Source organism: Cavia porcellus, unplaced genomic scaffold (assembly GCF_034190915.1).
Source record: "Cavia porcellus strain 051 isolate PalLab524CR breed Dunkin Hartley unplaced genomic scaffold, mCavPor4.1 scaffold_13, whole genome shotgun sequence".
Classification (NCBI taxonomy): Eukaryota; Metazoa; Chordata; class Mammalia; order Rodentia; family Caviidae; genus Cavia; species Cavia porcellus.
In genome coordinates this window covers 17,931,277-17,958,852 of record NW_026947496.1, presented here as the reverse complement: position 1 = coordinate 17,958,852, position 27,576 = coordinate 17,931,277, and the positions used below count along the sequence as shown (strand labels likewise).

The 27,576-nt window shown below is 44.4% G+C and overlaps 1 protein-coding gene across 3 annotated transcripts; it reads left to right on the top strand.

The window, feature by feature from the left end:
* Nucleotides 1-8,380: 8,380 nt before the first annotated feature.
* On the top strand, nucleotides 8,381-26,264 carry Tbc1d7 (TBC1 domain family member 7). 3 transcript variants are annotated; one of them, XM_063259896.1, is made up of 8 exons: nucleotides 8,381-8,399; nucleotides 10,089-10,222; nucleotides 11,496-11,576; nucleotides 14,526-14,713; nucleotides 20,009-20,146; nucleotides 23,051-23,196; nucleotides 24,536-24,665; nucleotides 25,627-26,264. In XM_063259896.1, the coding sequence occupies exons 2-8, from the start codon at nucleotides 10,111-10,113 to the stop codon at nucleotides 25,711-25,713; spliced, it is 882 nt and encodes a 293-aa protein (XP_063115966.1). In that variant the 5' UTR covers nucleotides 8,381-8,399; nucleotides 10,089-10,110; the 3' UTR covers nucleotides 25,714-26,264. The 3 variants fall into 3 exon arrangements, with proteins under 3 accessions (XP_063115966.1, XP_013006812.1, XP_003468788.1); XM_013151358.3 differs by lacking the exon at nucleotides 8,381-8,399 and adding an exon at nucleotides 8,643-8,845; XM_003468740.5 differs by lacking the exon at nucleotides 8,381-8,399 and adding an exon at nucleotides 8,643-8,995.
* The last annotated feature ends 1,312 nt before the right edge of the window (nucleotides 26,265-27,576 follow it).

Genomic DNA, 27,576 nt, shown 5'->3' with positions numbered 1-27,576 from the left:
TCTAGCCATTACATTGTATGCTGCACCCCCGCCCCCAGGTGGGTGTATTACTGAAACCATCAACCCAAGCTCTAGACAATGAACCAATCACAAATGCACAATGCAAATGCATGACACTGGTTATCTTTTTGAATGTTTCATGCATTGTAATTTCCTCCTATATTGTTTATTCAAGGTTTTCATCATTTTCCTATACTCTTCTTTTTATTTATCTCTGTGTTCTGCAGATATGCTCAGCAATGCTTTCATCACGTTTGTGATTTCTTCTTTTACCTGAGATATTATTTCTTATCTGATTTCTTTACAACCTCATGAAGTTGTTTCTGGAATTCAATTGTTATCATTTAAGAAATTTGAGCTGTTCAATTTCCAATTTCTTCTGTGTCTATATCTCCTGGACTTGTTCTGTGTGGACTATAGGTCTGAGATTGCATTTTGCTTCTTTGTCTTGACATTTTCCTGGGTTCCTCTGGATAAGCTGGTTGTGCATAGGGCAGGCTTCTCAAGGCCTGTGTAGCTACACTGGTGCTTCTCTGATGGCCTCAGGAATGACGGGGTGGGGCTGCTTCTTCTCCTGGACTGTATAACCAGGACTCCTGTGATGGTGGCAGGCACACAGTAGTGTACCTGACTCTTCCTCTTGGCCTGCATTGGCCACCCATGGGAAGCAAACATCCTGATGGTGGCCAGTGAGTGCATGGGGCATGGTTGGCTGCTTCTCTCAGTCCACACTGGCTACCTGCAGGAAACAAGCATCCCTGATGGCAGTTGGCAGGTGTGTGGGGTGTGTCTGTTTCTCCCAGCCCACTGGTTACCTGTGGGAAGTAAGTGTCCCTGATAGCAGTCGGTGGGCACATGGGGTGTGTCTGGCTGTTTTTCCTGACCCACACTCTAAAATTATAGACTTTTACATCACTTCTTGGCTTTTTGTATAAGATCAAGTGTGAAATCTTATAGACTTTACATAATCATGAGTTACTAGAAAAATAAAATTAAAAAGCTATACAAAAACACAAGCTTTTAGTATTCATTATTTAGAGTCAATAAAGAGAAAATTACTGTATTAAGTTGCTGTAAAAGTGTCTAAATGCTTATTGTTAATTTGCATACTTACTTCACAGAACAGCCAGTAACAAATGATCCATGAATCCGACTTCAAATTTGTTAGTCAGCAAGAGTATTTCTATCTGTATGTGTTAATCAGTAAGAACAGTCATGTGCCACATGACAACATTTAGGTTGAGGATGGACAGCATCTATGAAGTGGTCCCATAAATCACATGTCAGCCAGGCATCGTGGCATATGCTTGTAATCCCAGCATTCCGAAGGGCTAAGGCAGGAGGATTGTAAGTTCAAACTCAACCTGGGAAGCTTAGTGACAAGGCAAGACCCTGTCTCAACATTTAAAAAAAAATTACAGAAAGGCTGAGACTGTAGCTCAGTGCATAGGCCCTGAGTTCAATCCCCAGCACCACAAAAAAAAAAAAAAAAAAAAAAGAAAGAAAGAAAGAAAAATTCACATGGCCCAGTGATACCATAATCATCTTAGTTGTATGTATACTCTATGATGCTTTGATAACTTCAGAGTCACATAATGGTCCATTCATGCCTTACAGTGTTTGCTGTAAAATAAAAGCTCAAAACACACATCCCTATATCTCAAATTTTAACAAATTAATTAAAACCCCCTACACACAAAAGGGCACACACACACATGAAAGTATATAGACTCTAGATTCAGACATGCACATTTGTAAGTTGTGTCCACTTGAATTCATTTACCATAAAATGCACATGATGATTATAACTTCACTGCCTTAAAGTCAAGACAATTCATGACAGTATGCATGCAGCTCTTAGAAGAGATGGAACTGTTTTGCCTTTTTGCTTGCCAGAATGACGAAGTCTGTGTTGTCCTGCTCAATGTTTCCATCTGTAGGGTGAAGATGGATCTGCACACCTAGGCCAGTCTTCTTTCCTCAGCACCTGCAAACACCTCCTGTTGGCTGGTGGACTCCTAAAGGCAACTGACCTGGTTCACGGGTGAGCCCCTGCTCTGCTGCCCTCTGCTGCTGCCATTGAGACTTACACTTCGGCAGCAGGGCTGGTGAACTCTCAACCCAGTGGAGGAATGGCTAACACATTCTGTATTCAGGATTTGGTTGACCACACTAGAATTCATCTTTTGCAGTATCTCTAACATTGTAGTTCTGCATTTTGTTGAGGGCACACAGTCTACAGCTGCTTCTGGACGTTGCCATTAAAAGTGTCCCTTGGTATCCCAAGCTCAGCTGTAGACAGCTGGGCATGGCCAATCCTCTGATCTTCACTGCCTTTCTCAGTTTTTTCTATGCCCTTATAAAATGTCCAGACTTGAGTCCAAGCAGGCTGTGACCTCTCCTATTTCGTATCTCTTTAGTTGCCCAAACTAGACCCTCCTTCCTCTCTCTACAAGCGCATTTAGCATCTCTAGAGATTCTCTTGCCTCCAAGTTGCTCCCCTTGGCTCACCTTTGAGACCTGCCACTTAAAAGGGTCTCTGAGCCGCACCATTTCTTCACTGCCCTTGCCTGTCCAGGTCCCTTCTTCCTCCTTCTCCATCACATCCTTCCTGCTTTTGAGATCATCTCTCATGACAAATTAGTGCTTTTTATTTTTTGTAAAACAATCTTGTTTTTCCATAAAATTTTCTTGTGTGCTGGAGATAGAAAACCAGACCTCAGGCATGCTAAGCACGTGAGCTATACCCCGCTCTAAAGCGTCTTTACTAGTCAGTTACCAACGATGTCCTCCGTAGTATTTTTTTTTTTTTTTTTTTTGTCTTTTTCCTTTTTATCGGTACTGGGGATTGAACTCACGACTGCCTGCTTGCAAGGCAGGCGCTTATGCTGCTGAGCTAAATCTCCAGCCCCACCATAGTGTTTCTTGCATCTTTCTCAGGCTGCTCTCAGGTTGCTATTTGGTGTTGTGGTTTGTATCTACATGTCCCCTAAAGCCTCATGTGTCATCGATGGGACCTTTGGGAAGCGGCTGATCGTAAGAGTTTATAACTGAAAGTGCTGTTATGAGGTTGGACCACTGGGAAGGTGACCAGAATGATAAATCTCCTTCCCTGGCTGCCTCCTTCACATTCTGCTTCCTAGATGCCATGATGCGAGCAGTTTCCTCTGGATGCTTTCACCATTATCTTCCTGCCTTGGAGTCGCCCAACTATGGACTACAAATGGGAGCCAAGTTAAACCTCTTCTCTTTTAAATTGTGGGTGTTGAGTCTTGTGTTCCAGCAATGAGAAAATGACGAAGACACTTGGGTGAATTCTTTCTTAAAAGATTTCCTGATTACAAAATGCTTTGTTGGAATGTAGGGAATTAATGAACAAAATGATAATACTAAAGAAAATTTTTAGACCTTTGGTTCTAGCCAAGATTCAGAAATATATGGATGGATTTATCTCCTGCCTGAAATGATAAAAAAACTTATATAAAAAATAATGGTTTTCAAGACACTAGGCATAAGGAACCAAGGTGACTACCTCAATTTTCTGTCTTGGGAGAGTTCTGTGCTGCAGAGAGGAGGGGCCAAGAAGGACACCTCGCGATGAGGAGAAAGCGCTGAGAGCCAGGGAACCTCAATGGCTAAAGTTCATGGGTCAGAGTATTACAGAGAAAAGAGAATTATACAGAATGTGAACTCCGAAGACCTACATAGGATCAGCAGCGCGCTGTCAGTGTTCATGCAGGAGGAAAAGACCTGAGGTTAAGGAAAGAGTCCTAAATAGTTAGAGATTTGAATCCCTGGCCCAGGGCGAATCAGTGTCCTTTCTCACAGCCAGACTGGAAAACCTCACAATTCGTGGAGCATCAGGCAGAGAACTGGAGGGCTCTTACCTCACAGTGGAGAATCACTGGCTCTAGAGTAAACTTGGTTCTGATCTAATATAATGAATACAAAACCCAGTAGACTCAGATTGTTCCCAAGTTGCTGTAATGCCCCAGAACAAAGCTTAAGAATATTTATAGGAAGGCAATTACAGGCAGAACTCAACAAGGTTAAATTCATAATGTCTGCAATCTAATAAAATTTTATCACACATATAAGAGCAGGAAACTACAACACACAGTAAGGGAAAAATCAGTCAAATGAAACGGATCCAAAACTGCCACAGATGTTACAATTATCTGAGAAGGACACTTAAACAGTAATAGCTTTATACAAATTGTTATTTTAAAAAATAGACTCACAATTAGCTTCTAAACCTGTTTTCTCTCCCTGCATGTGTCCTCTTTGATTCCTCTGCTTTTGCAAGCTTTACTTTATATTTTTTCCTGTTTCAGTGAAATGAAGTTTGTATTTCTACACCACTGGCTTTAACTGGCATCTTGACACTAAAATTATCAAAGACTCATGGAAAATATAAGGTGAGATGAAGGCCAAGCAACTATCAGTAGTTAATGGAACTATTATTTGTTAAGTGGTCCCTATATACTATCTAGCCTGCAGCTATAATCAGAGATCCCATATCAGGGCAGCATGGGACATCTGTAATCAAACCTACATGATACCTATGCCACAAGTTTTGACAAACTGATGTCTCTTTCTTCTAGCATGACATTTCTGTGTACAGTTATATAATAGAAAAAGGGTTGTAAAAACACACCACGATGACCAAATGACCAGAAAGATTTCTTAGACAAAAAAATTTACAAACAAAAAGGAGTTACCTGTGGTGACTTCTCAGATCCCTGCAGACCCTGTCTTGATTTTTAGTTGTCTCTTCAAATCCTGATGCTACTGTTAATCTTTTTCTTTATATCTTGATAAAGCATTGTGAATTTAGTGTGCAAATATTTGTAATTAACAGTGAAATAAAAGGCCTTGTGGTTTCGCAGCTATTGGCTACCAAGTGAACCTTCAAACTTGGTGAGACTGAGGAAACTGATGTAGCTTGTCAATTCAGAAAGCTCCCACATTGTGGAAAGACGCAAATGTTTCTATGTTACTGGCAATAATTGAGCTGTGTCCCTTCAGCTTTTTTTCTTAGCCAAATCACCAAAATGAAGAACATGAGCCTCCCTCAGATTTGTCTCTCTTCAAATGTTTTGGGGATGTGGCCTGTCCCGTGAGTTACCCTAATTTATACATTCACCAACTGTTCTGGGAGGCTTTCTGTTAATGTAACAAATGAATGACATAAGTCAATTTAAAAGTGGAAAGTTGATTGAGGAATGGTGATACACACTTGTAATCTCAGTTACTTAGGAGAGTGAATCAAGTTTGTAGGCTTGAGGCCAGCCTGGACAACTTAATGAGATCCTGTCTCAAAATATTAAAAAGTGGTAGTGATGTAGCTTAAAAGGAGAGTACTTGCCTAGCATGCAGGAGGCCCTGGATTCAATTTCCAATACAACAATAAACAAAGAGGAAAGCTTTATTTTGGTTCACTCAGATGGTCCCATTGCTTTTGAGCCTGGAGCAAGGCAGCGTGTTCTGGTGGGGAGGGTGTGGGAGAGCAAAGCTTTGTATCTCATGGCAGCTGGCATCTCAAGATCCCTTAGGAAGAGACCTCTCCACCTCCTCCATAACCCAAATCCTCCCTCTGAGCCCCACCTCTTAGCAGTTCCACCACCTTTCAAGCCAAGAACCAAAGCCTTTAACATACAGGTCTTTGGGGGAGTCTATTCCAGATCCAAACTCTAGCCCCAGTAATATCCTGATGAGATTTTTTTACATTAATTTTAGTTGCTACTTAACATGAAGAGAGTTGCCTTGCAAGCACAACCCCACTGGGTATCTATTTCCTTTTCTCTAAAAAAGAGAAGAGCAATTGTCTAGGGCTGATAGTATCTGACAATTAGTAGTCTTATCAAAGTAAATCTGAAAGTTCAAATATATGACACCACTTCTGAATATATTCTCCCACTGTTACACCCTGCAGGTTAGCTGTCTGCACCACAGGTAACATAGCTAGCCAAGCCTTGGGGTGTGATTCTAGGAAGGGGCACTACAGTGACTCCCATAACTCAGTAAAAACAATTAACCACCAGAGGGCAGTAAGATTACGAGGCAAGTAAGTGATGTGGCCACCAAATGCACCTGTGCCTCTTCACATTCTTTTTCAATTAAATCCCTCAAAGTGCTTTACCTGTGTGCCTTACTGTAGAATCTGGGTTGTGCTAGGAGTCCAAGGACTAACCATGACCTCCAACCGCTCAACAGTGCAAATATATGATTTTAAGAAAGAATGGCTGTCCTGTCTCCTTTTCATTCCCTGAGTCTGCAATAAGCGCTATGTGACAGGCAGCGTTCCATGAACTCGGGATGCTTCCATTCACAAAGCAGTGGTCCCTGATTTTGTGGAACTGACATGCTGGGAGGATGAAGCCCACATAAATAAGTAACTAAATAAGTAACAGGAAGTGTCAGAAGGTGATGGGCTACAAGAGGAATATAAAGGAGATCTGGGCCCAGGGACTGGAGATGCAGGGAAAAACTGCAACTTTAGGCACAACGGTGAGCGCAGGCCTTGGAAGGGGACACCTGAAGAAAGAAGACATGCAGTACAGCTCACAGTGGGCACTGTTTCAGAAACGGGGAAGAACACAGGGCACAAGTGTCCCTAGTAGTAAATGGGGGGAGGGGAAGTAGGAGACACACTGTAAAGACTTTTGTTTTTATTGTAAGACTTCATGGGGAGGAGACTCTTTTAAAGTGTCCCCTCGGCTGAAGCCTTAAGGAGACTTATCTCCTATGGAAGTTTCCAAATATTCAGTTTACCAGTTCATCAAAAAGCGTAATGAAGGGCAGGTAAAGGCAGTATGGCTGTCAAGATTCTGCAAATAGCAGCTGATGCAGTACAATCCTCCTGTGTCACAAGCAAGACACCATGCCACCTGCTTTACACACTTTCTTGTTTAATTCTTCCAATACTTATGATTTCAATGCACTGTTAAAAATAAGTCAAAGGAGATATGATTGGGTAAGTTAGTGATTGGCTTTGAGGCTAGGTAAAGAGAACTCATGGAAGACATAACTTCCTAAGCCAGGCTGAGTGCTCCAGTCTGGACACATGGAAGAGGGTAAGGGGGTTGGGAGTTCAAACTCATGTTGCTTCATTTTAAATTTTATCCATCACTGAACCCTCATTTATCAGGGGCCTGGCCTAGGACCACTGATCTCCTGCTCAGGGGTATGATGACAGTAAAACACAGACAAGAGATATGTTTTAGTTACTAGGGACACCAGGATGGTCAAAGCTCAGTGACAGACTAAGACATGTGGCATGGGTATCCCTGGCCTTTATTAAGTGTACTGCACAATGGGGCGGGGGGATGCTGGTGGGTTACAGGAAGCAGGTACGAGCTACTGACACGGTCAAGGTCCAAGAATTGAGGAACAATGCATTTTGGGAAAACCACACTTGAACAGATGACGATTAACTAGTAACTTGATTGTTACTATCTGAAACTCCTGGGCTAGATGGAATCTGCACGAGTCAAGTCCTCAGCTGCCCTATTATCCTGCTCTGAGGAACCAGAGCTTCAGACTGTTAGTCTCAGCTCTGGTTGTTGGTTTAAAGAGTATCCGCTCTTAAGCCAGCTGCAAGACTCTCAATTTATTTTTTGTGCCAATGTATTAATTATTCCCTGCTCTGCACTGCCTCAAGCTGGTCCTCAGCATTTCCTCTAAGGAACTGCTTTCAAATCGTGCTCGTTTAACAACCTCAGGAAAGCGCTCTGCAGCCAGGATAGGATCCTGTGAAGTAAGAACAGAAACAAAGCGTTTAGAAATACTAAAAAGTCACTTGAAAGAGCAACTTTATGCCTGCTGAATCTAATAACAAATTGGGGCTTGTATTTAGCATATGTTTTTGTTTCTTTACATTTCATTTTCCACCTGTTTTTATAGTATCATACCCGAGAGCCTGAATAGAGACACCAGCCAGGTTATATATAAAATAACTCTGACATACAGAGTGCAGAAAACCAGCTCCTTGTCTACAATAAAAAGCCCAGGAAACCAGGCTGCTCGGTCACACCTGCAGGAAGACAGATTGCTTTCTCTAAGAGTGACGATTTACCAAGCGAGACAGGCACTCCCGTAACAGGTGACCCCGAACGACCAGCATTTAACTCATAAGTCAGTTTCCCTAACTTCTGTCCCTGCTCCCAATTTAGGATCAACTCGAGAAAGCCAAATGCACCCCAACCTCCGGATCGCTGCAGCTTCCCCTCCTCTGCCTGCACTAAGCTACTGCCGAGAAACCAGCGCCAGGGGATCAAGGGCGCTGATTCTGGCTACGGCAAGCTCTGAATAAAGTTTTGCAGCTTCTCACTCGGTCGGTCTACATTTATTTCGAGGCGCCAGGAGTCCCTGGAGGAGCTGGAGACACACGGCCTGGGGTAGGGCTTTTTCCAGGCAGGACCCCGTGGCCGGGGGGCAGCTGGTGCTAAACTCGGGATTAGGAGGTGGGGGTCAATGGGGGCGCTGGCGCCTGGCAAGCAGAGGCTGTACCCACAAGAGCTGGCGTTAGCAGCTGAGGCACTCTCGCCCATAACCTCTGCTCTTTGCAGCTCCAGCGCTCAGGCATGCGTGGGTGGGGCTTCCTGTGCAGCTCTCTGCGCACGCGCGCACTCGGCTCCCGCCCCTCGGGCTGACGTCACGTCCGGCGGCCGGTGTGGCGGCGTTGGCGTCGGGGTCGCCGTTCTATGACCTGCAGGGCGTGGGAGTGTCCCAACGCCGCCGCCCATGCGCGCCCCCGAGCCTGCGGTCCTGCAGCGCGCGCTGCCGGGTTCTCGCTGTCTCCCGCGACCCAGGTCCCCATCCGGGTGTATTTCCACCGCTGGAGGTGACGCGTACAGAATGGCGACAGTGGGAGCTGGGGTCTAGGACCGGGTCGTGCCTTCCTTTCCGGTCAGACGCAGGCTCACGGGCCGCAGGTGTCGCTGACACTATTTCTGCCAGCCGGTCGCCTTTGCCATTCTAGTGCCATCCTAGAGTGAGTGTCAGACAACAAGGAGCTTTGAATGCTAAAAAGAGGCAACTCCCCAACTCATTTTGCATTTTAATAGTTTGGATTTTTTTAAAGCCCCTGATCATCAAAGCTCAGAACTCTTAGAACTGGTTTTCCAAAACGAATCCTAATCTTCCCTGTGACCGAATCGGTTTGGGATTCAGAGGACATCTTTTCAATAAGGAAGAAATCCTTTGAATAACTGAGCATCTCCTTTTTGCCCCAGCACTTGCAGCGATTGAGTGAGGCAGTGCAGTATTTTTGAAAAACGCGTTACAACTTCACTGTTCTTTAAACACCAACATGGTTTGAATTTTTCTTGTTGCTAGACCTTCCACATTAGGAAGATTCTTGTGGAACAACGGGCATCACGGAGCTGTTAGATCCTCAGGCCAGATTTTATCTCCTTTTTCTACCTCCAGTTTTGTGGTGTCTCTTGTCAACTGTTTGTTCCTTACGCTCTTCCTTATTTAATCGTGTGTATCTATTGTGGGTTTTGAATTTTGATGGTTGCATTTGATAATATTTAAAGAACAGTAAGGGAGGAACTTGTGACTTGTTACTTTTCTGTAATTTAAGTTTTCCTTTTACAAAAAGCACAGGTTAGAAAGCACAGCTAAGCTAAAGAAAGGCCATTAAGAGCATCTGGAATCCTATTACCTAAAGATAACTATTGTTACTGTTTTGGAATATAGTTAATTTATAATGTATATTTTGTAAATGCAGAAACAGTATCTACTGCTTGGTAATCACTTCATGCCACAACATACACTCTTGTCTGCCTCCCCTTCTCAGTAACTTGTTTCTTTGCATATTTGTAGTAACTGCAGAATGTCCATCGTGTTAGGCTCTGCTGAGAAGTGCATAAACTATGCAGTCTATTTTAGCAGAGTGCTCTTGACTTACATCTTGATTTTTGGCCAAGTTGCATAGGTGAGGTTGTATTAGTTGTGTAAATGTGAAGGTTTAATATCAGGTCCCCTGCAAGAGCAGGCAGTTTATTATGGTATATCTGACTAATTGAAAGGGTGGAGAAAATCATTGGCAAATTTTCCAATTCTTCATTCTTTGTCTTTAGGCCTCCCCTCCAAGAATGAAAAATGACTGAAGACTCTCAGAGAAACTTTCGTTCAGTGTATTATGAGAAAATGGGGTTTCGTGGAGTAGAAGAAAAGAAATCACTGGAAATCCTCCTGAAAGATGACCCTTTGGGTGAGTTTTACATGCTTTGTTAAGCTTATAGATTCAGCTGGGTTTGGTGGTGCACACCTGTTATCCTAGCAACTTGGGAGGCTGAAGCAGGAGGATCAGAAGTTTGAGCCCAGTCATGGCAACCTAATAAGACCTTGTCTCAAAATAAAAATAAGAAAAAAGAGCTAGGATGTAGCTCAGTGTGAAGGTGCAGGGTTCAGTCCCCAGTGCCACACACACGCACACAAAGCTTGGCACACAAAGCTTGTTGGTTCTGAGTCATCTGTTATTCTGAACTAAATATTGCCCTCAAAGACAGGCAGGGTACTTGTTACATGTGGTATTCTTTAGTGATAGGACATCAGAATGGTATGTTTTGAGAAAAGTTCTAGAATTTTCAAATTTGTATTCCATTGATGGAAGTTTTTGCAAGGTCTTTGAAACAGTAACATTTGTCCTTATTAATCCTTTGTGCTTCTTCAGTTTACAGCTTTGTCATCGCCATCGCTTCTAGGTAAACTTACAGTAACTTAAGACTGCATTGTATATTGATGTTTTCCTTTATTTTAAGCTCATGATAATAAAGTCAGCTGTTAGTCAAAGCAGGATAAATTGAACCCTGGTAAAAATGCTTTATATGCATAGAATGCTATTTGCTTGTTTTTTTGTTTTGTTTTGTGTTGGAATCAAACCCAGGGCCTCACATTTGCTAGGCAAGTGTTCTACACCTGATTCCCCACCATAGAGTGCTTTTAAATTTCAGAAGTATTTCACACCTGATTTTTGGTTACGTTGAGTCCATATTTCAAATGCATCTGGCATAATAATGTTTCTTTGATAAGAAGAATTGAAGGCTGGTACTATTAAGTATAATTTTGGGGAGACTTAAGGGCTGATGCTACCACTTATCAGCTATGTTAACCTGGTGAATCACTGACTGCTTTGAGCTTCCGTTCTATATCTTCCCAACAAGTTCCCCAAATAAACTTGTCATGTGGGCAAAATGAGGTGAGTGATTAACTACCACTAACGTTATAAAGAAGGTAGTAGTATATGTAAAATGCAGCTCTTGTTCTAGAAAGCACTAACTGTTTTGAATAGCTAAGTTGATACCAGACCTGGGCTAGAAATCAGACTAGTATTGCCTTTCCTTCATTCGCTGACCATATGATAGACTTTCTCTGAAGAAATGTCTCAAATATCCTTTGAGGAAAAAAAAAAAAGAAAACAATGTGCTTATAAATATTTTACTTAGCATGAAGATCTTCTAACTAACTGTTTTTTCTTCCTCTAGATATTGAGAAACTTTGTACTTTCAGCCAGAGATTCCCTCTCCCATCCATGTACCGTGCGTTGGTATGGAAGGTGCTTCTAGGTATGAGACCTGGAGGGAGTTATCTTCAAAAGCACCGAATAATGGGGTCATTCGAGGCTAGGTCCTTTCCTGAGTCTCAGGTCTTCTTCCTCTGGAGCCTCTCTGTGAAAGGTGTTAGCGTGGTGACTTCAGCAGAAATACATTAACTGTTACCCTAGGAGTATCGGTGTATTAGTGATGGAAGACTAAGCAATGCACATTCCTGAGATGAGATGTGGGAGAACACTGGGCTGGTCTGCTCTTTGCTGTGAGCTGGGTAATCTGGAGAAAGAGGCCCCTGGGGCTCATCTTTCATATCCGTAGAGTGATAATATTGGGCTTAATTACTTAGCTTTAAGTTTGTTGAATTTTCTGCGATTCTCAGAATGGAGGTGCTACTCCCTCATGTGTGCTCATTCTCAACAACGAATCAGTTTTCTTTCCCTGAAGGTGTAAGTCCTGAGTACTATTGATGAGAAGGAAAACGGACTTCCTTAGTTTCTGTGGGGGGAAAAGTGCCACAGGAGTGACAGCACTATTTGGGCCCCTGCTTTTTTTTCCTCTATCCTTGTTGAGCCTCCTGAAGGGTGTAACACCCACAGTTACCACTCCTCCCTTTCTTCCCCAAATAGTCAGTTTGCTGTACTTGTAAGAGAACGGTGGGGATGAAGCTTTATGTGGGATGTGAACTGAGATTGCTGTTTAATGGGCCTCCCTGTGCGCCAGTTGCCAAGCTCCTCGACATGGAACAATCCTAGAATTCCCATGAGCCAGATCAGGAGACCCAGCTGGGAAGAAAGACCAAGAGGCTGTGTGCCTGGCCTCCGAGGGAGCTTCTTTGTCTGCAGATGACGGAGATCAAACCGAGGCTGTTTTGTAGAATTCATGGAAGGTCAGAGAGAGTATGGACTCTGTTTTCTTTTCCAAGTGGAGTATATTTTCAGGACTTGGAAACCTGAAGCCCTGAGTGTAGTTATGTGAGGCGGAGGAGACGGGATATACAGGCCTTTCTAGGAAGCCCTGCAGGATGCCTTTCTGTCGAGCATCTTGGCCGCCTTGTGTGCATCTGTCTGGTGGATCACTGTGCAGCTGCAGTCTACAGAAACAACTGCATGTTTTAGTTTTTCCCAGAGCATTCTCCCCCTAACTCTTTCTATTTCCACTACATCAGAATAAGTGCCCTCCCAGGTGCATGTTAGATGGTCCTGCCGACAGAGCCCCTTTTTTCTGGACTGTACTGTGTCTCATTAGTAGCTGCACCAGGTTGGTGGGGAATACACTGCTGTGCTTTGTGACATTTCCTGAGCACTGAGTCCTGTCTGGCTTGTTCATCACCTCTGTTTCCCAGGCCTTTTGCCATCATATAAGTGACTGCGATTTTTTTGAGGTGGAGACATTGGAAATTCAGTGCTTTTACAATATGAGAGGCTCGTCCTAGCAGAGGTTTGTGTGTTTGGGGTGTGTGAATGTGCACGCATGTGTGTGTTTCTTAGCAGATTGCTCAGGGATCTTTGAATCTCAGCCTCTTCCTAACATTTTAGGTAAATATCAGAAAGACTCTTTTTAGGACCAACCCTTGAAAAGTGGGTTAACATGGGAGCTGCCTGTAGTAGTGTGATAATGGTACCTCTGTTTAACCTGCGTTAACCCAGATTTGGAGGATGCTGGTGTATTCACTGGCTCGTCTAAAAGCCTGGCACAGAGCCCCAGAGGTATGGTGAGTCAAGGTTTATGTCAGCAAAAGGAACATTAGAGCAAGTCAGATGGCTGGGCACCTTTGAGCTCGCCTGCCTTTTGTTTTCCAGGACCTGGATCTGTGGTGTCTTACACTAGAGTAAGCTGCAGTCAAATGTAAGGCCTCGCACTGCTCCTAGCTTAGGGTGGCCAGGTCCTCTGCCGAGGGCTTTGCAGATGATGCTGACTTGTTTATTCGTCACAACAGCTGCCTGAGGGTGTGAATATTCCCACTCTTCACACAGGGAAGCTAAGCTGTAAGGAGACAGAAGACACTGCTGAAGGGCCCCCGGTCAGTTCATCACAGAACCAGAAATCAAACCCAGGAACTCTGAATCCAGAGCCTGTGCTTCTGTACAGCTGTGATACATTGAGTGAGGCTGGAATAAACAACTGTTCTGCCTTATAGCAATGCTGAGAGCTTTGCAAATTGACTGCCACCATTCCTCAACTCCATTCTACCATGATTTCCTTTTCTCACAAAGATGCTCGGGGCTTGGATTCTGCAGAGAGCATAGGTGAAATGCTTGTCTGTCCCATCTCCTGCCTCTGCTAAGTTAGGAAATGAGCCCAGAGGGACAGGCGTGTTGTCGAGAGTCCTGCAGTTAGCAGAGCTGAGATGAGAGTTTGGGGTTACTGAAGGCACGGTCCAGCGGTCTTCCCGGTATGTTTGTGTCAGTCGCTTTGAAAAGAGATGCAGTTCCTGTGGCAAAGCCTAATGAGCAGGTGCTACGTTGGGGAAAGGAGAATAAATGTCACAGAAACGCAGTAAGGTGACTTCGTCAGTGAAGATCAGGGACCGCTGTGGCCCTGAAGAGAGCCTGCTTTGTGAATTAGTTTTAATTACTGTGGGGAAGAAAGCTTGGATAGGCTGTTGGTTCTGAGATGTAGGAGGCCAAGTGCCAGAATTGGGGAGCAGGAGCACAAGGTAGTGCCAGCCTGGCAGCTGCCTTGTGGTTACTGTCATTCTGAAGTTGTGCAATGTGCTTGCTACAAGGTTTTCATCATGACAGTGCATTTTTCTTGTATGTCTGATTAAACACCATCATTCTGATACTGATAATATATGACATTCAGACTGTTCCAGTGCGAGTTTCTAAAAGAGAATCTGTGTGATAGTAAATGCATGAAGTCTGGTCCATCTGTGAGGCTGGATCTCACAGAGTTCTTTGTAATAGAGGGAAGGTGTGGACTGGCGTCTCAGTTTTCTGCCCTTTTTGTTCTGGGTCTTTGTAGGGATCCTGCCTCCCCACCATGAGTCCCACGCCCAGGTGATGATGTATCACAAGGATCAGTACTGTGACATCCTTCACGCCCTGAAGGTGATCCGCTTTGTCAGTGATGCCACCCCTCAGGTAGAGGTCTATCTTCGCATGCATCAGCTGGAGTCCGGGAAGCTGCCTCGAAGTCCCTCCTTTCCTCTGGTTAGTGAAAAAATTGCTTGATCCTTGACTCTGTCCTCCTTCTTCCCCATTACTGGGGATTGAAACCAGTGCCTTTGTCTTCAGCAATGTCCCCAGCGCTGCTTAAGACAGAGTCTGGCTGAGTTGTTAAGTTGCCCGTGCTGGGCTTAAACTTAGGATCAGCCTTCCAGAATGTTAACTTGGAACTGTCCATTTTGCCAGCCTTTGATTGCATCATGTTTAATTTTGAAATGGTCAGCCAAATGAAAGCAACCTGTCTTTACCTCTCCTCTGTCCTGTACATTCTGATCCAATCGACCTTAGTTGAAAAAATACATTTATTTCTAAATACTATAGTCATGCATTGCTTTCTGAAGGGGATGTATTCTGAGAATGTATCATTAAACAATTTCATCATTGTGTAAGCATTATAGAACATATTGACGAATTAGAGGACCATAGTGATCCTAGGCAATTTGGATTATTGGACCACCATCCGTATTTTGGGTCCCTCATTACTTAAAATGTTTTTATACATCACGTGATTATAATTTTAAAGGTACAGAAACATTGTGGGAATTCTACCAAGAGTCTTATACACCCTCCCCAGCTTTTAACTTGATGATGCGGGTTTTGCCAGTTTTCCTATATATGTGCATGTACTTTTTCCAAGCCATTTGCAAATAAGATGCAGACATGGTGTCTATAACCTCAGGTTCCTTCACTTCTAAAGATGACACCCTCAGTGGCACAGGGATCAAAACCGAGAAGACAGAGTTGGTGCAGCGTTAGCACCTGACCTATAGACTCTGTTCACGTTTGGCCAGTTTCCACAAATAAACAAAGTTCTGGCTGAGGATTCAACCTTGATTGTAGATTGCATGGAGCTGTTATATTGCTTTGATCACCTTTGCTTTGGGCCCATTTCCTCGTCTTCTCGTGCTGTCATGCCCCAATTCTGGACATTTTGGAGGGGTGTCGGTCAGTGATTCTGTAGCAGCCGCTCGCTGTGGGCTGACTGGTGCTATCTCCTGGTTATAACCGGGTTCTTTACTCTCAGCCAGAGAGCATGTGGGTGGTCACATCCAGAGGCACTCAGTGGGGACGGGTCCCTTGAAAAATTCACTTGTGCCTGCTGGGTTTTCCCCTGGAGATTTTTTCCCCTTTGTAATAATTACTGTGTCCCATTATGGAGAGACTTTAAAACTGCTGTGCACTCATCCTAGTCCTTAATAAACTTTTATCTGTGAGTTTTAACATCTGCTGCTGATTTTTTAAAACAGTTTTTTAACTTTCCATCTTTAAATACTTTTGGACGTTGAAAAAAAATAGTAACAGCATCACTCAGTACTCTCAGCTGCCTCGTCTCGTGTGACTGTGGTCTAATGATCAAAACCAGAAACTCGCCTTTGATTCTGCACTGAGAGCTGATCTCTAGAGCGTGCTGAGGTTTTGCTGATTGTTCCGCTGACGTGCTTCTTCTGCTCCAGAATCCAGTGCTGACCACGCCTTACCTCAAGTGACCCTGTCTTAGACTTAATATGGAATGGTTCCTCAGTCCTTCTTGCTCTTTCCTGAGCTGGACTCTTCTGAAGAGTGCTGGCCAGCAGAGCATTTCTGATGTTTCCATGTGATTAAAGTCTGGTTATGCACTATTGGCAAGAATACCACAGCGGTCCGATACCTGTTCCTGTTGCCGTGGCTTTGATCGGTTGATGAAAGTGGTGTTACAGGTTTCCCCACTGTAAAGTTACTATTTTCCTGTGTAGTTAATAGGTTACTGCAGGTGAGGTACTTTAAGACTTGTAAATATCCACCCATTAATCATTCTTGCCCCAAACAGTTTTTACTCTGCTGGTGGCCAAATAGTGAGCTTTTGCTTTCAGTCCTTCTGTATTTAATTGGTTTTCTTCCATAAAGAAGAGTTTCCCCCGCTTTTGTTTATTGATAGCAGTATGAACTTAGGGAGTCTTTTTCAATTCACTACTCTAGAATCCGTGATTGCTGTTACTTTTGGGGCTCAGGTTGTCCCACACTTGGCCAGTGGCGGCCGCTTCCAGCTGTGCTGTGCCTTTTTGGTAAGTTCGCATCAGTCTGAATGTTTCGATTCCTGCCCTTCTGCCGCAGCAAGGTGCTCCAGGCTCACTGTGTGCTCTCTGTGCTGTAGCTGTGTGTGCAGCTCCACTTCTTTTTGGAGGGAAGTGTGCTAATTAGAAACCAAAAATAAGACACCATGTATGTTCATTACTGTAGGCCGTCATTATTTCTAGACTGTCTAGCAGACAGAGGTAGGAAACACATGCACATACACACACTCGCACACCTGTCTGTGTATCTGTGTATGTGTTGTATGTGGGTGGTTTTTGTTGTTTTGGGGGTTTTTGGCAGTGGGGATCTAACCTGGCTTCACACTTGCCAGGCATGTGCTCTGCCACTGAGCTGTGCCCCCAGCACCTGTATTAGGTGTGCTTGAAAACACTGTGAATGGTTAAATTGAAAGATGTTTATTACAGTGAGAGACACGTTGCCGTTAATCCTCCCCGTGCTCATGCACACTTGTCCCGTCGTTCTTGCCACGTTCTGAGAGGGGTCTGGACGTCCTCTCTCCTGAGTGCCCTTCGTTGTGCTGTCATGGTTGCTTTGAAATTGTGAGTTTATTCAAAGTCTCATGGTCATTTTTGAGGAAGATCCAGGAGTCTCGTGGCGCAGATCTGGTGAAAAGGTGAAGGGGGCACACTTTCACGAGCCTGCTTTCCACTGAATGGCCCTTGGCAGCAGCGTTCACTGCATTTCTGGTGTTACCTCCTTAAAACACTTAAAACAGGAAAGGGGACTCCAGAACTGCTTCAGAAAGGGGCGAGAATAATAGGAAAAGTGTTTAAAGCAAGGAGAAAAACACTGGCAGATGTTAGTGATAGTGGCTATACTGAAATGAATTTTTTAAAAAAATTAAATGTTACCATACCTTTGTGTCACACCCTGCATGTTATATATGCATAAGTGTATATAATCATATACCTACATATATATATCTGTATGTAAGGGTAAAACTTTGAGTTCCTACTGATGTGTGATTTCAGTCCAATGTGACAGACTCCTTCCACCTTATACTCTCTCCATATGTGCAGCCCCCTTTGACAGGACAAGTAGCGGAAGGCCCTCATCATGCCCGGGTCGTTCATACTCTGCTTTCCTTGCTTATTTCCTGTGTGTAATCAGCACCACTAACCACCTCCGCTTTGAACTGCAGGTGCCTCTGTCCTCCGCCCTGGACCCGCAGGTGGCAGGGGTCCCTGGCTGCTTCTGCACCCTCCTGAGCCCTGACCCCTCAGCCTCAGCCTCTTTCTTGGCCTTGCCCACCTTTCCTGCTGCTGTCACCAGCTCCCAGCCACTTTGTTAACTTCATCTAGCAAACCGCTTACTCCAGTGACTTGGTTATTTGCTATTAGGCAGTGGAAGAGTAAGTGGGTAAGCAGAGAATAGTTGTAGATTTCAAGCTTGAGCTTTTTTCTTGCAGTTCTCACTAGGCATTTTAACTAAGGTTAGTTTGTTTGTTTGGCTAAAACAGAGTAAATGGTTCAAACAGGGAGTTGCTTGCAAATTTTGCTGATCCCGAAAATCTATTTATTGGCATACAGGACTACAATTTGTAATAAAAATATTTATTTTTAGTTTTTTAATTTAATGAGATGATAGTCATGCGCCAGTGTTGGAGCTAAAGGTCATCTGCTTTTATTAAAAATTTATCGAGAGAGAAAGATTCCCTAAAAACTAATTGGCGCTTGTCATAATCTCCTGTACGTGTCATTTTATCATGGCACAATGAAGCTGCTAGTACTGCACGAGTCCTTAAGTCGCATATGAAGTTAGGATAATCTGTTAGCTCCAGAAATGTGAATGATAGTCACAGCTTCTGCCTCAGCTTTACCCAGCTTGTCCTGTTCACAACCCAGACAGGGACTCACTTGCTATTTGAGTGTGTATGAGGGTCCCTGTTTCCCCAGTGGCCAAGCCCTGCTCCTCCTTCACCCATCCATTAATAAGAAAGCATGGCAGTGCTTAGCCAGAAACACGGCCAGCCGTATGACATTGGTCCTCTTCCCTGCACAGGCAGAGCTGGTGACTTTGGAGGGCATCCAGCACAGGACCCAGGATTGGGTGGGAGTCTAAGAAAGGTTTTTCTTCCTTTTTTCTTTCTTCTCTCAAATATCGATGCTTGGAAAAATTAATTTCCTATGATTCTATTCTCAATATTTTATAGAACATTGACATGACAAGTTGAAAGAAGGCCTAAAAATGAGACACTGATTAAAATAGGAATTTTGGTGTAACGTAGGTTTTTTTAGGCAAGTAGAAAGATGCTTCTTAGTTTTGTTTTAATGTTCAAATCCTTCAGCTGTGAAATCATATATGAAAATGTAAAGCTTTTTATGCGTGATTACAGTGTTGGAAAACAAAATGGTTTTCCAGATAAGGTTCCATGTGTTTGTTTGTTTTTGCAACCCCTCAGAGCCTTTGCCATATAGAGTGCAAGTGCTCTAATATTGGGCCAAATCCGTCCAGGTTGCAGTTTTATAAGATTTTTCTGGTGAAATTTACTTAAGGGTTTACTTTCATGTTCTGAGTATTGACACATATTCTCTTGATTCCTGAAATTCTGGTTTGTTCTAGAGACTTTTAAATTTAGGTGCTTAAAGACAGGATAGAATTCTGAAGATGGGCTGGTTGTGGTGGCAAACACCTGTAATCTCAGCATTCAGAAGACTGAATGAAGCAGGAGGATCACTGTGAATTCAAGGCCAGCCTGGACTACATACTGAGTCCAGGCCAGCCTGAAGTATGTGGTGGGACCCTGTCTCAAAACAGACAAATGAACAAAAACCAAACTGCCACAAAAAAAATCCTAAAGGAGTATGTGAATGCTTTGAAATTACACAAATGCCCTAGCCATCCTTCTGAAATCGTTTAATATTTACAGATTGCTGTGTTGACAGGAAATTCTGCTCCAGCACCGCAAACGTTTTGCTGGGGAGTCAAAGAGTTCCTCACGGTTTATGTTGGCTTTGTGGTGAGCTCAGTGTGGGAAGGTGGAGACTCCCTAAAAGCAAGTCCTTCATCAGCAGCGTGGATTCAAATAGAGTTCTGTAGCCGCTCCTCCTCCCACGCCGCTCTGTGCTGATGACTGCTTTCTCATCATACTTTGATTTATTCGTGCAGCTTTTCCAAAATCTAGGTGGCAAGGTTTCATTTTTACTGAAGAACCATGTCTTCCTCTTTTCTCCCGCTCTCTCCTGAGATGTTTTATGAATCTTTCAGGAGCCAGAAGATGAAGTGTTTCTTGCCATTGCTAAAGCCATGGAAGAGATGGTGAAAGACAGCGTTGACTGCTACTGGATCATCCGATGCTTTGTGAACCAGTTAAATAACAAGTACCGGGATTCTTTGCCGCAGCTGGTGAGGAGTGTTTTTGGCTAATTTGGGGTGGGCAGTGGTGTTAACGATCATCTGAGAGAACCTACCCACCTGGTGCTGCTGTGATTCTGAGTGGAGTCTGTCTGCAGGGCCCAGGAAATATGTTCTGGGAAAAGCCAGACAGTAAACATCTCCAGCTGGGTGGGCGGGCGGGGGTCTCTTGCTGTCAGTCAGCTCTGCTGTTGGAGCACAAAGGTAGCCAGGGAGAGGTGCTATAGAGTGACAGGCCTGGAACTGCACCCGCACAGACTACGTTGTGCCAACACTTGGCCTGTAGTGTTCCCTGTCCAGGTCCAGAACCACTAGCTTTATCTAGAATTGATCGCTCTACCTGCGAGAGTTAGGGTTTAAGTTTGCTGGCATGTGTATATAATGGAAGACCCAAGCAACAGGAGCCTGTTTTCACTCCTATAACCGGAAGTCCAGAGGTGAAGCAGACCTCAGTTCATTCTGCGGCACCGCGATGTGGGTTCCTGTCATCTTGCTCCAGCATCAGACACAGTCCTTCCACTCTGTTGGTCCAACAGCCATGATATCCCTGTTGTAGGCAAGAAGGAAGGGAAGGGTAAAGATACATGAGAAGGAGGAAATAGGGCGAGCCAGTGGAGTCGCAAGCAGGGTTTTCTTCCGCATGTGCACAGCTGCTGCTCAGCTCACGATGGGCTGCATCCCGGGAGGCCTTTGTAAGATGAAAAGGTGGTTCACTTCACCTTCTAAACATCAGCGTTTCACAGCCACCGTGTGGGTGGTTTCCTCATGATTATGTGTCTGGGCAAAACAGTGTGCGGCCATGTACCAGCAGCCTGAGAAAAGATCCAGATTCAGAATTCAGCCAGCACTTTCTCCTGCATGCATCGCTTTCATGCTGCTGTCAAGTTAAAAAATCTGCAGTCAGATTGTGGGGAGTCAGGGCCAACAGTACTGGTGGCCAGGACGGTATCACTCAGCTTCCTTCTCTGCAGCAGAGGCCGGGAAACACAGTTTTTAAGAACCTGGTGCGAGACGATCTCCAGGCAACACACTGATTCTCTTGGAGAGGAAGGTGTGGGGAGAAGGGGAGCCCTGAGTGCCCAGTGGCTTTCCATTTGTGGCATACTCCTTGGTGATTCTCTTCTTTCTAGTCCCCCCTTTTTATTTCATTTATAAAAGTGAGTATTTTTTCCTATGTCACTGAGTTTCTTTGAGAACACTACGAAAGTAGTAACAGTGAGCCAAGCTGCCAGGGAGGGGGTTCGTGAAGAAGGCAGGCGAGCTCTGAGGACCACGGCAGCCACTGCATGGTCTGTTTCCTGAAGGGGCGGAAGCCAGGACCCTCCAGCGTTGCTTCTTACGAGAGCACTTTTCATATATTTTAATTACATAAAATTTGATTTTAGGATTTTCCACTTAGTTGATTTCAATAAAAATGCTATTAAGCATGAAATTGGAGCATAAGTAAATATAATGTTTGTTGTCTAATTAAACCAGGAAGTCTTAATCGTACCATGATTTAATTGGCTTTTCTTATTTAATATTAGAGTAAGTTAGCATTTTGTTAAGTTATGCTATGTCCAAAAATTCATTTTGGGAAACCTAAGTAATAAATGAGTACATTCTCAGAAGAAATTAAACTATCTGGATGAAGCCATGTTGCCCTAGATCCAGACCAGCACCCCCGCTCCTTCCTAAGCAGTGGACATGGTCTCGGGCCTGGGGGGTGCTCTTCTAGACCTTTCCCTCCTGCAGATGTATAAAGTGACTAAAGTGACTCTTTTAAAAAGTGACTTTTTAAAAAAACACATAAGCCTCATACTGTGCATACAGCCATATAATTCTGTTTTTTACTTGGAGAAATTTGCAGGTATATCCAGATAGATCACTATTTTTCATTCTTGATTCCCTGTTTGTATATCTGGGAGCTTTTAAAAATTTCTATGGCTTTCCCTCCTCCACTGGACCAGTGAAATCAGAATCAGGTGGGGCCCTGAAATTCTAGTTTTTTAAAGATTTCAGGCAATTCTGAAGTGTGGTTATGGTTGAGAGCCACTCATTTAGAACTTTTTTTCTATTTTATTTATAGTACTTCCTGTAATGAATCTGCCCTGTGAACAACCATATACACCCACAGGCCACTGTCTTTGTACACAGTTGCCCTGTACACAGTTACCCTCTAGGTAGCTCTCTAAAAGGGAATGCATGAGTGGAGGGAGACATTTAAAATCTGTTTGCTAAAGGCCCTATCAATTTGTGGTCTCCCAAAAAGAGTGGATGTTTCCTATTTCCCACTCATTGCCAGTAACTATGTGTGTGAGTGTGATTCATTGGCCCCATTTCATCACCATCTCTTTGTCTCATTCCCCCTTCTTTACACCCTAATCCCACTTTACTTCTTCACCCTCCTCTTTCCCCTCGATTGTGGTCCACCCAGCTCACCCCACCTTACCCCATCCTATCCTTTCTGTCTAATCTAATCTAATCTAATCTAATCTAACCTAACCTAACCTAACCTAACCTACTGGAGACCAACCAGTACCATTGCAGGTCTTTTTCAGCTCCTTAGAATGCCTGAATCATGACATGGACTTTGCTGAGGCTGCTGAATGCTGCTGAATGTGCTCGTGCAGTCAGCACCAGGATGACCGACTTCTCTTTTGCCTGGGGTTGGCCCGGGCTAAGTATTGAAAGGGTCTGTCCCAGGAAAACCCCTCTGTCCAGGATGGTGGGACTGACCTGGAAGCTGCTGTATCACTCCATAGCAGTGGTGGCAAATCTCGGACAGCTCTGCAGTTTTGTGTTCTAGGCCTTCCTTGCATTCAGCATGCACATTGTTTTTTCATCACAGGCTGTAACATCAGGTGACGTCATGTCACAGGAAACGAGTGACCTCTCTTGCTGTTTAATCTCTAGCCAAAGGCTTTGGAACAGTACTTGAATCTGGAAGACAGCAGGCTGCTGAATCATCTGAAGTCTTGTTCTGCAGTGTCTAAGCTGCCCTACGATCTTTGGTTCAAGAGATGCTTTGCGGGGTGCCTGCCTGAATCCAGCTTGCAGAGGTTAGTGTTTCTTTCCCAGACACACTGGGGGCCTGGAGTCAGGGAAGAATCCTGGCCTTTGCCATGATTGCCCCTCAGTCTATAAATTTGTCTAGCACAGATTTGAAGCTAAATTCTCTAGCAGCTATTATAGCAGCACACGATTCAGCTTATTATTCAACATACACTTAGAAAGATTGAGCACTTGTGTATTAGGTGCTCTACGATAGTCAGTCTGAAACAGTGTCCAGAAGTTGATACAAGCAGGAAGTCTTCTTTTCTAGAACTGCAGTAGGTCCTGATCTCATTGAAATCTTGGTATTTGTGTTTCTTCGTGGTACCTTTAAAGGAAACAAAGGTACTCAAAGAGCTTCGACCCCAGCCTGCTTTTCTGAGTTGGTTTCAGGTGCCTGGGGTGGGCATGTCTGAGTCCTGGCCCTGCCCCTCAGGCCTCATGGTTGGAAAGAAAGGCAGTGCACAGGGAGTGTGAGAACACAGCGCAGAACTGAATGCATAGACCAGTGATGTCGAAAGCTTTTAGGGACACGCACCCAAGCTGCAACCCAGAACCCACGAATGTATCGGAAAGTGCCAACACGACAATTAAACCTGACGATTGGGGTTTTAGTTTAGAAAACAACAGCTCACGTATTAACATCTTCAGTTTTAAAAGAAAAACAGTATGCCTACCATAGATTTGCCACCACTGCTATGGATAACCATGCCAGCTTCAGAAGTTTTAGGAGTTAATAGAATTCTTAGATCAGGATGGATCAGTAACTCTCCTTAAGCCCGTAAGAGACACTTAGGGAATCTGCCCCCATGCTCACGGGTGGTGAAATCAACTTTACCTCACATTTCATATGCTGCTGTGCTCGCTTATATGCAATAATTATATGAACATTACAGAATAGTAACAAAGCATGAATTTTAGTTTAGGACTTCTTCATTCCTTGAAAATGTCAGGTTTTCGGTATGAGGGAGTAGGCATTTGGTAGATTCTGAGGAGAGCACAGTGTGTGTGTGTGTGTGTGTGTGTGTGTGTGTGTGTGTGTGTGTGTGTGATGCTGGGACCAGAACACGGGCCTTGCACGTGTGAGGCAAACACGCTGTCACCATCCCGAGCAGTGGTTTCTAGTGAACTTTTTTTTTTCCTTCTAATGCTAATTGTGTCTGGAGTAGATTTCAAACGGCTCATCTGTTTTGTTTCTGATAATTATTTCATAGTCATCCCCTGAGGCTTTTACTTAAAGTAAGAGTAATGTGATCTTGTTTTCTAATTTGAAGGCATAGTTTATGTTTACGAGTAAACATGGATTTCAAATCCACGTGAACTGATTATATCTCTTTACTTTTGTAGGGTTTGGGATAAAGTTGTAAGTGGATCCTGTAAGATTCTTGTTTTTGTAGCTGTGGAAATTTTATTAACCTTTAAACTAAAAATAATGGCATTGAACAGTGCAGAGGAGATAACAAAGTTCCTGGAAAATGTAAGTGTGCATTATTTGATTTGATCTTGACTCCAGAAATGAAATCTGCTCAGCAAGCCAGATTTTCCTACTGCATTACCTTATTGTAGAGAAATAATACCAGATATTTGTATTTCACAAAAAACACTTTTCTCCCCGAAAAGTGGCATGAAGTTGTTGGCCTGGGGATTATACTTCGTGTCCTCCTCTCTTTGGGGGGAGCTGGCAGAGCTGAGGCCGCTGCCCAGCTTGCAGCGGGGCACAGGGCCTTGTCCCCTGGGATGGCCAGCAGCGTGTGAGGAGGAGGAGGAGGTGGAGAAGGTGAGATCTCACTGCGATTTGTGTCAGTGGAAAAAAGATCGTGTTGTTTGGGGGAAATTTTAGGCCCTTTCATTTTTGTTACTATCACCAATGTGTGCTACCAGTTGAGTTTGCATCATCTTAGTGGATGCTGAAAAAGGTCTCAAAGAGCCAGCTCTTCCTCTGTGTATTTTGGGCTCCTCACCTAGATAAGAGGTGGAGGAAAAAAATATGTCATGGATGAGACCCAAAATCTGTGCCCCCTGTAATGAGTCTGTATAAACATCTGGACAGTGGTCTGGTAACCCTAAATAATCAGTACTCAGTACCTGTGTTCCCTAGATGAATCCTCCTCCTCCTCATAATCAGTGGGCAGTAGTGCCAGCGCCTGCTTACCTCTTGTCATCCTATGAGCAGCTCTGTGAGGTCAGGTGTCTGTCCCCTCCTTACAGATGGGGCTCTGGGCTACAGGGAGCTCTGGGAACCTGCCCAGGGCCTGTGGTCAGTGGGCAGCACGGGGTTTGCACTTGGGCCAGCACAGCCTCACACTGGAGCTGCTTGGCATGTCCTCAGGTGCTGATAAAACAGTTCTATGTGATCACGTTCTGAAAAAGAGTGATTGAAAGAAGACCCTAAAGTTACAAACCCAGGCACTTCACCCAGGTTGCTTTGCTGTTTGCAGATTCCCCGGGACAGCTCGGATGCCATTGTGAGCAAGGCCATCGACCTGTGGCACAAACACTGTGGGACCCCAGTGCATTCGGCCTGACCCCTGCCGGCGCTGTAGCCAGGCCCCAGAGCCCCCTTGAGCCCTCTGTTCTTGTCACCTAACCTGCCCCACCAATTGCAGTGGTCCTGTTCTGGTGCTCAAAGTGCAATGTTTTTTCAGTAAAATAATTTAGTTAAAATGCCTGGGGTTGCTGTGTTGCAGAGCATCTTTTGGTTGCAACAGGCAGTACAGAATTCTCCTGGGAACGGCACGTTTACGCATCATTAGAAAATGCTTCCGGTCAATAGAGCAGCAGACCTGGGGAGCAGGTGCATTAACCCCTGGTGCAGCACTGGCCGGGCCCCTCTGGTTAGCACCAGCCCGGTTCCCTTCTGGAATAAAGTGACCAGGCCAGTCTACTTTCTGGAATAAAGAGTGACTTCCTCTTGTTGACACCCCAGACTTGGCTTTGGTTGATGCTGAGCTGGTGTGAGTGTGAGCTGACTGCCTTCGCAGCGTTCACCTTACCTTTATTTTGCTTCTCTTTGTGCCAGTTGGGACAAAGCCTTTGTTGAACAAAATACATCTATAAATTTACCAACAGCGACAAAGCACTTGTTCTGATGTTTTACTGGATTTCTGCTCTTTCCTGATGAGTCACTAAGTTTCGGGATGGGCTTTGGGGACCCCTCTGCTACACACAGAAGGAGCGGGGAGATGCTGGCCGGTCAAGGTTAATAGCTGATGACCCTCGGGCCATATTGGGCCACACAATGGTCATATTCATGGGACAGTGTGGACTTCGCTTTGCCACTGGTGAGTGCAGTGGGCCCTTTGTTTCAGGTCACTCAGCTGTCAGACCTGCAGGAGCCTCAGCTGTGACCTCAGTTCTGCAGCCTCCTCCTAAATGAGGACGGAGACAGTGAATTACGGAGATGGAGTTCTGAGAGTCCAGTTCCTCCCTCCTGCATGAAATACCTGTTGAGAAAGCATTCAGAGAAAACCGAGTTTCGAAACCAGCTGTACTTCTTTCCAGTGGCAGGTCTCAAACATTTAATTTTTAAAAACAGACCACAAAATCCACCTAAAAGAGAAATCTCTTAACGCCAGACTGCTAAATTAAGATTAAAAACGGACTTCGGCCCATAGTGTGAGACACCAAACCTGTGCTCCAGGACCTGGGAGGATGTGTGACAAGGGGAGGGCATGAAATGGAAGTAATGGGACTTAGATGTAGGAGCTGCTGTCCTTTCCACAAACTTTTAGTAAGATAGAAGCCATGAAATTGCCTGGTCTTAGTGAGTTCCAATTCCAAGAAGGAGAAACGGAATTAACACTCCGTCTGCAAAAGTGTAGTGTGAAGCCTGTGCTTGGAGTGCTCTTGCCTGGATGCTGGGAGGAGACAGGCGGTGTGCAGGACCTGAGCTTCCCTGGGGGAGGAAGCCAGGCGGAAGTGCTTGGGCTGTGGGAGGAGGCTGGGCGGAAGTCCTCTCCCTTCACGTGCTTCACTGAGGTCCACATGACCTGAAATGCACCGCACTACTGCTCTTCTGTTGGGAGACCAAAAACACCTGCAACTATATTTTATCCACCTAGTTTGCCAAAGTAAAACCTTTCTGGCCAAAGGACGTGGGATACAGATTTTGTTTTATTCTTAAATAAGACCATGTGGTAACATCAAGAATTCATCCCCCACATAACTGTAATTGCAGCACTCAGGAGGTTGGAGCAGGAAGATAACCTGAAGTTTGAGGCCAGCCTGGTCTACTTAGCAAGACCCTGTTTCCAAAAAATCAATAAAAAAATTCCTACAAAACCAAAAATTAAAAAAAAAAAAAAAAAAAGCTTATTTGAAAACTAAACAGCAGCGGATTTTGAAGGCCGTGTCTGAGGGCAGTGAGTGTGCACATGAGGACCCGGGTA

What these genes read in the sequence shown, in the direction of transcription:
- Tbc1d7 (XM_063259896.1), top strand. Translation starts at nt 10,111, where the DNA reads ATGACTGAAGACTCTCAGAGAAACTTTCGTTCAGTGTATTATGAGAAA. An exon ending in CCTGAATCCAGCTTGCAGAG is followed by an intron (nt 23,197 to 24,535) that starts GTTAGTGTTTCT and finishes TTACTTTTGTAG; the next exon opens with GGTTTGGGATAAAGTTGTAA. An exon ending in TAACAAAGTTCCTGGAAAAT is followed by an intron (nt 24,666 to 25,626) that starts GTAAGTGTGCAT and finishes TGCTGTTTGCAG; the next exon opens with ATTCCCCGGGACAGCTCGGA.